We start from the raw sequence: 12892 nt of genomic DNA, 5'->3' as shown, positions 1-12892 counted from the left end.
TGTTTTCATTTTAACTAAAATATGAAGTACTTTAAACTTTGTATAAATAACACAATAAACCCCACTATACTTCAGGCATGATATCTAAAACGAAGTAGTACTAAAAAAATGACAGCAACAACAAACAACCCTTTATACTTCATTGAAAATATGTATACTCACATTTTTCTGAAAGTCGTGCATTATAAATTTTCTACTGGCATTCTTGAATAAAATAACAAGTATGTTTTTCATCATTTCTCCCTTGTATATAAGAATCTCTAACGAAAAGAAATTTCTTCTCCGACTACAATAAATTTCTGAAATCCCTAAAACAGTCTTTAGAAAAAAAATTTCTAACCCACCACGCATCTTAATAAGTTTATACATTTAAAAAATATTATACTTTGACTTACACTTAAATTTAATGCATGAACATAGATTCCAGGGATTGAAGAATCTAGTTGGCAGCCAACAGCACAAGAAAGGACAATATTCTTGCATTCATAATCTCATAATTTTAAAAGAAAACTATTCACCATAGTCTTAGAAAAACTTAGAGATTGTTTTTTTTTTTTTTTTTTAAAAAAAAAAAAAAAAAAAAAACACATTCACCACAAACAGATACAAGGGAGAAGGGAGACAAATAAGAAAATAGATTGTTACAGCTTTGTAAACTTGTTCCATTTCAAAATGTATTCTTTAGAATAAGAGAGATTTCCTTTACAAATAAAACTAAACATTTGTTCCCTTTTCTTTGAAAAATATTTACAATACATAAAACTCAAGCTAAAAGTATACACTGCTTATATTGTTAGCCAGTGATATAGGTGTACAAGGACACAAAGGTGCTTATTCAATTATCTGAGCATCTTAATTTGTTTGTATGGTGAAGTTATTGTAGATCAACTATGGAAAAACTGTAAAACACTATTAATGAATCCCAGCCCTTGTGTAAAATATCACACAAAATGCCAAGGTATTGTACATTCACTGTAGTAAAAACTGTACATATGCATTCGGTGCATCTTTAACATTCCAAAATTTATATTACAATTTTTCCATTTCTCAAAATTCTGAGTTGAAAAAGTCTATTGTTTTTCTTTTGCCAAAGAAAGATGATGTTAACTATGTTCATAAAACTTTTTACTAAGGACTTTTCATCAATTTCTTTTACTGATTTCCTCATGAAGAAAAACTCATTGAACTTTGAAAAGTTTTGAGCACATTATTTCTACATCTTCGCTGGCTAGCATCATGATATACATCATAATCATATATGTAATTATAGTCCACAGCAACGTGAAATACAAAACTTTGTTCTCTAAATCTATTTTGGTCTCAGAGTGAAGTTCATTTCTTTTATCCAGCCATGCTGTCCCTTATTTGATCAACTCGAAGAGCGAGGTGTCTGAAAGAGGGGCGTTGATTTACATTATTGTTCCAGCATTCTGTCATGATTACATAAATCTGTAAAAAAGAAAATAAACCAAAATGACAATGAACACAAGTGACATCTTTTTTTTTCAAAGTGCCATCTTTTAATTGGCGGAAGACATGAATGAGGAACTCCCAATTCATTTTCCTATACAGGTATATGTCATGGCTATGGCTAGATCCACAGTCATAATGATTATGCTATTTATCTAAAAGCTCATCAAGTAAATTTCATAAAGTGACTCAAAATCTTTATTTAAAAATAGAAAAAAAATGCTGCATGATTATTGTGGATAGAAAAAAAAGGTTTTTTTGTCACCTCATCTGGGCATCCATCTGGTCTTGGTAATCTTCCATTATTCTTCAGGAGTTCTATCAAATGAAATACAATCATCTGCCCTTGTTTGTCATTGCCAATCATACGCATGAATTCCTGAAACACAAATTCACTTTTCAATGAGATTTTTCTGGTACATTTAATTTGAAGCAGAATTCTTTCTTAACTTCTTTCAGAAAATGGGAAAACTTCTGCATATGTATGTTTTCTTAAATGTTCGAAACCTTTTAAAAATAGACATTTTAAAGATCAAAAACTTCCTTCCAGTCATAGTTCAAAACAGACTGTTAAATGTAGAACCTCTATAATGCCATTTCCATAACTGTAACATATTCAACACAAATTCCCTGAGAAAGGCCCAAAACAAGTGAAAATACAGTCACATTTTTTTGGTTGTTATTGCCTTAACATGTCATATTACATTTCAGTTGAAATAAAAACTTGAATGTAAAAGAGGACATAATAAAAAGAAAATGCAGAATGAATATTTAAGCATAAATGCATTAGAGAGAAAACATTCATATGTTAAAAATTCATAAAATGAAAGTCTGAACTATAAGCTAGAAAAATATTTACAATATCTTATTTACTTAAATATAGAGAGCTCTTTATAAACTGGTAAGAAAAATTACCAATATAAAAATGAGAAAAGCATATGAGATAATGCACATACATATAATCACCCCAAACACCTAATATGTATTTAATCGTACTAATAGGAGACATGCAAATTAAAATCAATAGAACTTCTCTCTTATCAATTTGGCAAAACTATGTAAAAATATCATGGTCAATACTGTCAAATGATGAAATGTACACATCCTATGTATTGCTATTGAGTGTGTAATCTGGTATAGTTTTTCTAGAAAGCAGTTTGAAATAATCAAAAATCTTTAAAAGAATTCATAAACTTTCACCTATAATTATCCTTTTATTCTAAGGTGACAATCAGAGATAAACATATACACTTATGTATAAGGATGCTCACTATGTTAATTGAAGTGTTACTTAAAAAACTGAAAAATAAAAAATAATTGCCCAGAAATTATATCTTTATGATGAAATGCTACCCAGAAGTTAGAAGTCATATTTGCAGTAGATATTTAATAACATAAGAATACATCTATGCTATAATACTTAATGAAAGTACAGGATAGCAAGCTGTATAGCATAACCTGTATTTTATAAAAGAAATATTTAAAATTAAATTTCACTTTTATATATAAAATTAAAAGTAGCCTGGAAGAAAACGCCACAATATTAAAGTAGTTATCTCTGAGTAGTTGAATTAGAGATGATTTTTATTTTCTTTTTTACTCTCCTATATTAAAAAAAATCCTACAATGAACAGGAAAAAAATTACTTTAGAAGGTTTATTTTAAATTTTGCAATAATTCATGGAATGAATGAGTTTATGGATTTACTAAGAATAATATTCCGAGAATATACTAAGTAATACTCCAGCCTCCCTTTTGAAAATTCAAATTAATTTAATAAATAAGTTTAGGGTTATTTTACTGGATGTTGTCTTACAAATAAGAAATAAGAGGCTCTAAAATGAGCCTTAAGCTTACTATTATTGTTTGGAAAAAGCTTTTCTCACTTTATAAGAATAAAGTTGAAAGTAAATAAAAAGCACACTAACCGCTGGAGGACTTTTACTCTTCTCAATATATGTGAAAAGTTCATACAGAACTACTCCAAAGCTCCAAACATCTGAGGCCACAGAAAACTTGCTCTCTGTCAGTGATTCTGGAGCATACCTGTAACATATATGGCACGTTACTTGATATGCGACAGTTACTTGATATGCGAACTCTTGATTTTACCTACATTATCACTGGAAATGAGGGAAAAGACTCTTCCTCCACTTTCCTTAAAGCATTTACTTTAGAAAACTTATAATTGTAAATTCTTTCTTTCTAAATGTATGCAAATTTTTTAAAAAGCTTTTGCTTTAAAGCTTCTTGCCAGCTTTAAGATCCAGGAATATCTTTCCCAAGAACCCAGGAACCATCTCTTTGGAATACGATCATCAAGAAAGATAGTATCCCTATCTTCCCAGCTTCTGTGGGAGGGTAGGAACCTATCTTCAGCAGGTGCCTCTTTTCAAGTTATAAAACTATCTCCTGTCTTAAAGACATGAGAAGCTTGTTTTTCTTTTGATAAAGCCAATCAACTAACACAGACAGTGACTTCAATTACCCAATAAATTTAGAATGAACTCCATGTGACAAACAGTCATGTCAAGTCCTCTCAACCGAGGACTTGCTATTGTTTATCTTAAGAACATTTATGTAATGGGTTGAATTTGCTTGGCTATTTAAAAGGGTAAGATTCCTTTTTCTCTTTGCCATCTCCTAGTTGATTGCTTCTAATGCATACTATATTACTTTCAGGATTAGTGCTTATTCAGAGATAAAATTGTTTTCTTTATCTTCTATTTTTGTGGTGAGGTTCTGAGTTGGGAGGTGATTTAGTTTTTAATTATATTTCCCCAACACTTTCCCTTCTTTTCTCCATCCTTTAAACGTGGGTTTCCTCAAGGTTCCATCATTGGATCTCCTCTATGTCAAAAACTTTCCTTTCACTTAGGTAGTATCATCCAGCTATATGCTAAAGTCTCCTAAATTTATAACATCTTTGACCTTTCTTTTGTGCTTCAGACTTACTGAACATTTCCATATTAAAGTTCTACAGACAAATAGAACTCCACTCCCACCATTCCAAAACCTGCTTATTATTTCACTTTCTTTATGCAATGAAGTACATCATAATCTAATTGCCCAAGCTGCAAATCTTAAGGATTTTTTTTTTTATTATTAGTTTCAAGTATACAGTACATTGGTTAGACATTTATATAGTTTATGAAACAATCACCCTGATTACCCTTTCTTCCCTCTGGCTCTACACAAAGCCATTACATTACTGCTGCCTGCATTCCCTATGCTGTGCTCCCCACCCCTAGGACAATCTATCAACTACTAATTCGTACTTCATTTTTTTAAAAAATTTGTACTTTTAATCCTTCACAGCTTTCTCCCAGCCCTCCTTACCCCTCTCCCCTCTGGCTATCACCAGATTGTTCTCTATAGTTGTGTTTGTTTTCAATTAGTTTATTCTTTTTACTCCTTAGATTCCACATATAAGTAAAATTGTATGGTGTTTATCTTTCTGTTTGACTTATTTTGCTCAGCATAATAACCTCTAGCTCTATCCATATCATTGCAAATGGTAGGATTTCATTTTCTGTATAGCTGAGTAATATTCCATTGTATATATTAACCATAACTTCTTTATCCAATTAATTATCTGTTGATGGACATTTAGGTTGCTTCCATATTTTAGCTATTGTGAATAGTGCTGCCATAGGGATGCATAAATCTTTACAAATTATTGTCTTGGTTTTCTTTGAATAAATTCCCAGAAATGCAATTGCTGGGTCACAAGGTAGATCCATTTTTAATTTTTAAAGAAACTTCCAGACTGTTTTCCATAGCGGCTGTACCAATTTGCAATCCCACCAACAAAGCATTCCCTTTTCTCCGCATCCTCGTCAACACTTGTTGTTCTTTGACTTATTTATGAAAGACATTTTGACAGGTGCGAGGTGAAACGTCATCATGGTTTTAATTTGCATTTCTCTGAAGATTAGTGACTTTGAGCTTTTTTTCATATGTCTATTGGCCATCTGTATTTCTTCTTTGGAGAAATATCTGTTTAGGTCTTCTGCCATTTTTAAATTGGATCGTTTTTTGGTTGAGTTGTATGAATTCTTTATATATTTGAATATTAGCCCCTTATTAGATTGTCATATTCAATGTCATTGGTGGTAATCGATTGGTTCAGATTTTTTTTCTTCTTGGCTCAGTCTTGGGAGATTGTATGTTTCTAGGAATGTGTTCATTTCTTCCAGATTGTCCAATTTGTTGGCATATAATTGCTCATAGTATTTTCTTATTATTCTTTGTATTTCTGTGGATTCCATAGTTAGTTCTCTTTCATTTCTGATTTTATTTGAGTCCTCTCTCTTTTTTCCTTGATGAGTCTGGTTAAAGGTTTATCAATTTTGTTTACCCTTTCAAAGAACCAGCTCTTGGTTTCATTAATCTTTTATATTGTTTTTCTAGACTCTATTTCATTTATTTTTGGCTCTGATTTTCAGTTCCTTCCTTCTACTCACTTTGGGCTTTGTTTGTTATTTTTTCCCTAGTTCTTTTACGTGTAAGGTTAGAGTGTTTATTTGAGCTTTTTCTTGTTTCTTGAGGTAAGCCTGTATTGCTATGAATTTCCCTCTTAGGACTGCTTCTGCCGTATCCCATAGATTTTTGAGTCGTGTTTTCATTTTCATTTGTCTCTAGGTATCTTTTGATTTCTTCTTTGATCTCAATGTTAACCCAGTCATTGTTTAGTAGTATGTTATTTAGCCTCCATGTGTTTGTGTATTTTCCTCTTTTTTTTTCCCTTGTAGTTGATTTCTAGTTTCATATCACTGTGATCAGAGAAGACTGTTGATATGATTTCAACCTTCTTAAATTTACTGATACTTGTTTTGTAGCCTAACATGTGGTCTATCCTGGAAAATGTTCCATGTGCACTTGAGAAGAATGTATATTTTGCTGCTTTGGGGTGAAATGCTTTGAAAAATATCTATTAAACTCACCTAGTCTAGTGTGTTATCTAAGCCCACAGTTTTTCCTTGTTGATCTTCTGCCTGGTGTCCACTGGTGTCAGTGAGGTGTTAAAGATTCCTACTATGAATGGATGATCTCTCCTTTTACGTCAGTCAGTAACTGCTTTATATATGTAGGTGCTCCTATGTTGGGTATATATATGGTAACTAAGGCTGTCTTCTTGCCGTATTGATCCCTTTATCATTATGTAATATCCCTCTTTGTCTCTTATTATAGCCTTTGTTTTAAAGTCTATTTTGGTGGAGAGTAATGTCAAAAGCATGGTGGAGTGAGAGATATCCCCAGATCTCTCCCCTTGAAACGACAATAAGCTGAACATCTAAAATTCAACAAATAGTGCCCAACCTGCACACAAGCATTCTGAGTGAGTGTTATGTGCATAAGAGCTTCTAGAGGTCAGAACCGTGGGAGTTGAGTGTGAGGGTAGATTTAGAGGAACAAAGACGCTGTCTCACACAGCCAGAGCTCCCTGCAGGAGTAAGGGAAGGGGAGAAACTGCAGCAGGTTCCCCGAACAGCTCTGTCTGAAGGATCAGTGAGTTCTATACAGTGGATTCCAGAGATCAGGACAGAAAGCAGAGTGGGAACTAAGCGTAGTGGGGCAACGACTGTGTCTTAGCAGTCGCTGTTGTGAAGCAAGAGAGTGAGACACGGAGACCAGCAACAATCCCCATCCACCAACCCAGAGATATAGTCCATCAAACACCATGAACAACCAGGGTGACGAGGCAGCTCAGAAAGAAAGAAAAAATATCTCCAGAAAATAAGCTTAAAGACATAGAAATATGCGACTTAAACAACATTAAGGATTGCACTTCTGAAAAAAACTCAATAAGATGCACAATAATTCAGATCCACAATTCCAACAACTCAAAAAAAAAAAAAAAAAAAGATCAGCAAATGTGTTTTAGAGCAAAGAGGCTGAAGCCCTAAAAAAGAATCAAATAGAACTTCTGGAGATGAAGAACACACTAAGAGATGAAGAGTGAAATAGCAAACAGAAAACAGAGCTGACCAAATGGAGGAATGAATCAGTGATATCAAAGACAGAAATCTAGAAATAATTCAGAAGGAAGAAGAGAGACTGAAGAATGGAAAATAATGAAAAGAGAAATACAAGAACTAGCTGATACCATCAGGAAAGGCAACATAAGAATAATGGATATACCAGAAGGAGAGGAGAGGGAGAAGGGATTAGAGAGCATATTTAGACAAACAGTTGATGAGCATTTTCCAAATCTAAGGAATGAGCTGGAGCTTAGAATCCAAGAAGCTAACAGAACATCCAATTATCTCAATCCAAAAAAGCTTCTCCAAGACATATTAAAATTATCAAAAATTAATGACATAAAAAGAATTCTCAAGGCCACCAGGGAAAAGACAGTGACCTAAAAAACTCATTAGACTATCTTCAGATTTCTCGGCACAAACCTTACAAGCAAGAAAAGAGTGGAACCAAATATTCGGACTGTTAAATGAAAGGAATACTAGCCAAGAATAATGTATCAAGCAAATCTTGCTTTTAGAGATGAAGGAGAAATAAAGATATTTACAGACATACAAAAGTTGAGGGAATTCTCCACTATGAGGCCCATATTTCAGGAAATACATTATAGGGGTCTGACCACCTGAAACAAATGACAAAAAAACATGTAACTATGAGTAAGACAACTAACAGGCAGACAGAACCAGAATAGTGCAACCCTTATTAAGAACAGGGTATTACAAGCTTAAACAATAAGAAGAGAATTGCTATTGAAAATTAGAAATGAATGTTCAGCATACACAGGGACAATGTGAGACAATAACAGAAAAGGGGAGGAATCAATGTCCAAACTGGCAAGGAGGAATGGAAATAAGGCATGCTTAGAAGAAAATGAACTGCTGTATGTATATATATATAGAGAGAGCTATCCTCTACATATTCTTAATAGTAATCACATACCAAAGATCCAGAACTGAGGTGCGTAACACAAAACAAGAAGGAACAGAGGGAAAATCCATAAAACGTCACCAAATTAAAATAACAGACTGAAACGCAAGGACAGGAAAACACCAAGGTACCAGAAAGCAAAAAATAAAATGGCTATAGGAAAACCTCTTATTTCAATAATCACCCTAAATCTAACTAGACTGAACTCACCAATAAAAAGGCACAAAGTTGCAGAATGGATCAAAAAACAAAACCCAACTACAGGCTGCCTTGAGGAAACACATCTCAGTTCTCAGAGCAAAAGGGTGGAAAATGATAATTTAAGCAAATGACACTCAGAGAAAAGCAGGAGTAGCAGTACTAATACTGAACAAAATAGACTTCAAGATAAAAAAGGCAAAGAGAAATACTGAAGGACACTTCATAATGATAAAGGGAATCATACACCAAGAACATATAATACTTATTAATATCTATGTTCCCAATCAGGGAGCCCCAAAATATATAAAGCAATTACTAACAGAACTAAAGGGAGAAACTGACCAAAACATTATCATAGTAGGGGACCTAAATTCCCTAGTGTTGGATAAGGACAGATCATCTAAACAGAAGATCAATAAGGAAATAACATCCTTAAATGATACATCAGACCAACTAGACATAATCGACATTCATAGTCTTTCATTCTAAAACAGCTGCTTATACATTCTTCTCTAGTGCACATGGAACATTCTCATGGATTGATTACATGCTGGGACATAAAACTAGCCTCAACAAACATAAGAGAATCAATATTATACCAACCATATCATTCTGTGATCATAATGCTTTGAAGCTGGAGATCAACTGTAAAAAGAAAGCAGGAAGAACCACAAATACATGGAGATTAAACAACATGCTACTGAAGAATGACTGGACCATAGAAGAAATAAAAAGAGAGAGCAAGAGATACATAGAAACAAATAAGAATGATAGCACAACATATAAAAACTTTTGGGGCACAGCAAAAGTGGTAATAAGAAGAAAGTTTATATTGTTAAAGGCCTATCTCCAAAAACAAACTAACCAACAAAAACAAGAATGAGCCCAAATAAACAACCTAACAGAGCAAATGAAGCCTAAAGTCAGAAGAAAGGAAATAATCAGAATTAAAGCAGATTTAAATAAAATTCAGAATAAAAAGACAATAGAAAAGATTAATGCAACAAAGTTCTTTGAGATTGATAAAATTGACACACCCCTGGCTAGACTCACTAAAGAAAAAAGAGAAAAGACACCAGGAATGAAAGAGAAGTTATGACAGACACTGCAGAAATTTAAAGGATCATACAAGAATACTAAGAAAAACTATATGAAAACTATAAGAAACGGACAAGTTCTCAGAAACATACAACCTTCCTAGACTGAATCAAGAACTGGAAAATCTAAATAGACTGATCAGCAGTGGAAATTGAAAAAATCATCAAAAACCTACCAAACAGTAAAAGTCCAGGACCTGATGGCTTCGCCAGTGAATTCTACCAAACATTCAAAGATTTAATACCTATTCTTCTCAAATTCTTCCAAAAAATCAGAGAAGGCAGTACTTCCTAACTCATTTTATGAGGCCAATATTACTCTGATACCAAAACCTGGTAAGGATAACACAAAAAAAGAAAACTACAGACCAGTATCTCTCATGAACAGAGATGCAAAAATCCTAAATAAGATACTAGCAAACCAAATACAACAACGCATTAAAAAGATCGTACACCATGATCAAGTGGTCTTTAATCCAGGGCACAGGGATGGTTTAATATATGCAAATCGATTAATGTGATACACCACATAAACAAAATAAATAAAAATCATATGATCATATTAACAGATGCAGAAAAAGCCTTTGACAAGATAGAGTATCCATTTATGATCAAAACACTTAATAAAATAGATAGAGAAAGAAAGTACACCAATATAATAAAGGCCACATATGAGAAACCTTCAGCTAACATACTTAATGGTGAAAAACTAAAAACACTTCCTCTAAGATCAGGAACAAGATAAGGCTGTCCACTATCACGACTGTTATTCAATGTAATATTGGTGGTCCTAGTGAGGACAATCAGGCTAGAGAAAGAAATAAAAGGCATTCAATCAATTAGGAAACAAAGAAGGCAAACTGTCACTATTTGCGGATGATATGATTATCTCTATAGAAAGCCTATAGACTCCACAAGAACTATTAAAACTAATAAACTAATACAGTAAAGTTTCAGGATACAAGATAGATGTTCAAAAATCCATAGCATTCCGATACTCTAATAATGAATTGTCAGAAAAAGAAATAAATAAAAAAAACCCCAACAATTCCTTTTGCAATTGCAACAACAAAAAAATACCTAGGAATAAACCAAACATGCGAAGGACCTATATGATGAAAACAAGAAGACTCTATTAAAAGAAATTGAAGAAGACACAAAGAAATGGAAAGATATTCTGTGTCTTTGGGCCTGGGGCAGTTTAACAGAAGGACCAGTGTGCCTCACAGCCTGAGGCTCCCTGTCGGTTGCCTATAAGACTCCACAACTTGAAGAGCCTCTAGGTAATACTTGTGTTGGTGGTGCAGGGACCCAGGGAGTCACCTAGATACACTGAGATTTCCGCCTGCCACTGCAGTATCAGTTTACATGCCAGTGGTGTCTCTGTGGCTCCCTATAAAAGTCTCAGATCAGAGCAAAGCCACCCGCTCGCTGCCCACCTTGGTCTGCAAAAATTCAAGATCTGTTAGAGAATTACTGAAGCTTGTGGGCAGGGGTTTGTGCCTGCCACCAAAAGTTCTCCCAGATGCAAGAGCTTTGCATGGGCCACACAAACAGAGCTGTTGTTTGCTGTTGAATTCATGCCCCTAGGAAAGCACAGAATGGAACCAGGTTGCCTGAAAACAGTCTTGTCACAGGTCATTTGTGCAGTAGGTGTGGCCCTGTCTCAGTGAGGCACAGGGCTATTAGGTCTGAATAGTAGCAGATTTGCTGCCAGTTCTGGGACTGCGGGCTCCAACAAAAGTCATATATTACTACAAGACCTACTGCCTTCTGAGATGGGTCCTCAAACCCCTGTGATCTGCCCGAGTGATATTGTATTTTATGCTGGCATCAATGATCTGCCTGCCACTGTTTTCCCCCAAATTTGCACACTGTCCTAGCTGAGGTCCTTTGCCTATGCAGAATGCACAACCCCGGAAAGGGGCAGGGCAGGGGCAGCTGCCTGTCAACAGGCCATGGGCACTTTGTGAATTGGTTGGGGCAAGATCTCAGGAAGGCAAATAACATCTTAGTATTATTATGAAATACTTTTGACATCACGGAACACCTAAAGGGGATGCCAGAGGTCTCCTCCACACTTTGAGAATTGCTGTTCTCCACCAAAAGTAGAGGTATTTTCCTAAAATATAAATCTTACTATGGTATTCCTGTAGATAAAGCCTCTAATTTCCCACTGATAAACTGTTTACTGAATAAAGTCTGAACTCATTAACATGTGTATGTACAGGGCTCGATGCCATTCCAGTTCCAATTATTTCCTGTTCGTTCTGTAATCATGCCATTTACTTGCAAGTCCAATTCCCTTGTTCTTGTTTTCCTCATGAAATGCCCTTCTTCTTTGTCCGATAAACTTAAAAAAAATTGAACAATTACTTTCTTTTCTTTTTATTAAAAACAAAAGACATATAATATTATGAGTTTCAGGTGTATAACATAGTTATTCAGCATTTATACACCTTACAAAGTGAATACTGAGATAAATCTAGTAACCATCTGTCACTATACAAAGTTATAACGAACGATATGACTGACTATATTCCTTATGCTTTACATTACATTCCTGTGATTTATTTATTTTATAACTAGAAGTCTGTACCTCTTATTTCCCTTAACCTTTTTTACCCAACTCCCTATCTCCTACCCCTCTAGGGTATTATGCTAAGTGAAATAAATCAGACAAAGAAGGACTTGATATAACATGTAGAATCTAAAAAACCTTGACCTTGTGCAAGCTATTTAACCTATCAACAATTCAGTTCCCTCATGCTCAAGATGAGATAATACATATCCTCTAAGGGTTGTTATGAGGATTAAATGAGATAATCCACAAAATGCGTTTAAGCCCAGTATAAGCATATGATAAATTTTTGCTATAAATATAAATATATAAACGACAAACTATTAATAATAGTAAAAATAAAGGTTGAAGTTTGTGCTTTAAAATTTTATTTTATTGTACTAAAATATACTCACCAGAATATGGGACTTTCGCCAGGTTCTTTCACTTTATAGTATTCTTTGTCTTGTGGCAAGACTTTGGTTAACCCAAAATCTCCAATTTTAACTCTGTTTTCATTCTCCACCAATATATTCCTTGTTGCCAGATCCCTGTGGATATACCTTTTTGTACCAAGATACTCCATACCCTATGGGTAAAATAACATTTTTCTTTCAGCTAGTTTTGTAAAGATAAACAATTTAAAGTCTTATCT

The 12892-nt window shown here is 34.1% G+C and overlaps 1 protein-coding gene across 1 annotated transcript in view; it reads right to left on the bottom strand.

Moving 5' to 3' along the window:
- Positions 1–657: 657 nt before the first annotated feature.
- The window catches only part of JAK2 (Janus kinase 2), an 84588-nt gene continuing 72353 nt past the window's right edge, over positions 658–12892 (bottom strand). The window contains exons 22-25 of the mRNA XM_016138353.2: positions 12654–12826; positions 3399–3516; positions 1736–1849; positions 658–1449 (exon numbers count right to left, since the gene is read on the bottom strand). Of these exons, the coding sequence (XP_015993839.2) occupies positions 1342–1449; positions 1736–1849; positions 3399–3516; positions 12654–12826 (513 nt within the window). The 3' untranslated portion in view covers positions 658–1341. The remainder of the gene's footprint in view (positions 1450–1735; positions 1850–3398; positions 3517–12653; positions 12827–12892) is intronic.

The sequence above is a fragment of the Rousettus aegyptiacus genome, unplaced genomic scaffold (genome assembly GCF_014176215.1).
Source record: "Rousettus aegyptiacus isolate mRouAeg1 unplaced genomic scaffold, mRouAeg1.p scaffold_m13_p_3, whole genome shotgun sequence".
NCBI classification, from domain to species: Eukaryota; Metazoa; Chordata; class Mammalia; order Chiroptera; family Pteropodidae; genus Rousettus; species Rousettus aegyptiacus.
This window is presented reverse-complemented; position numbering and strand designations above follow the sequence as displayed.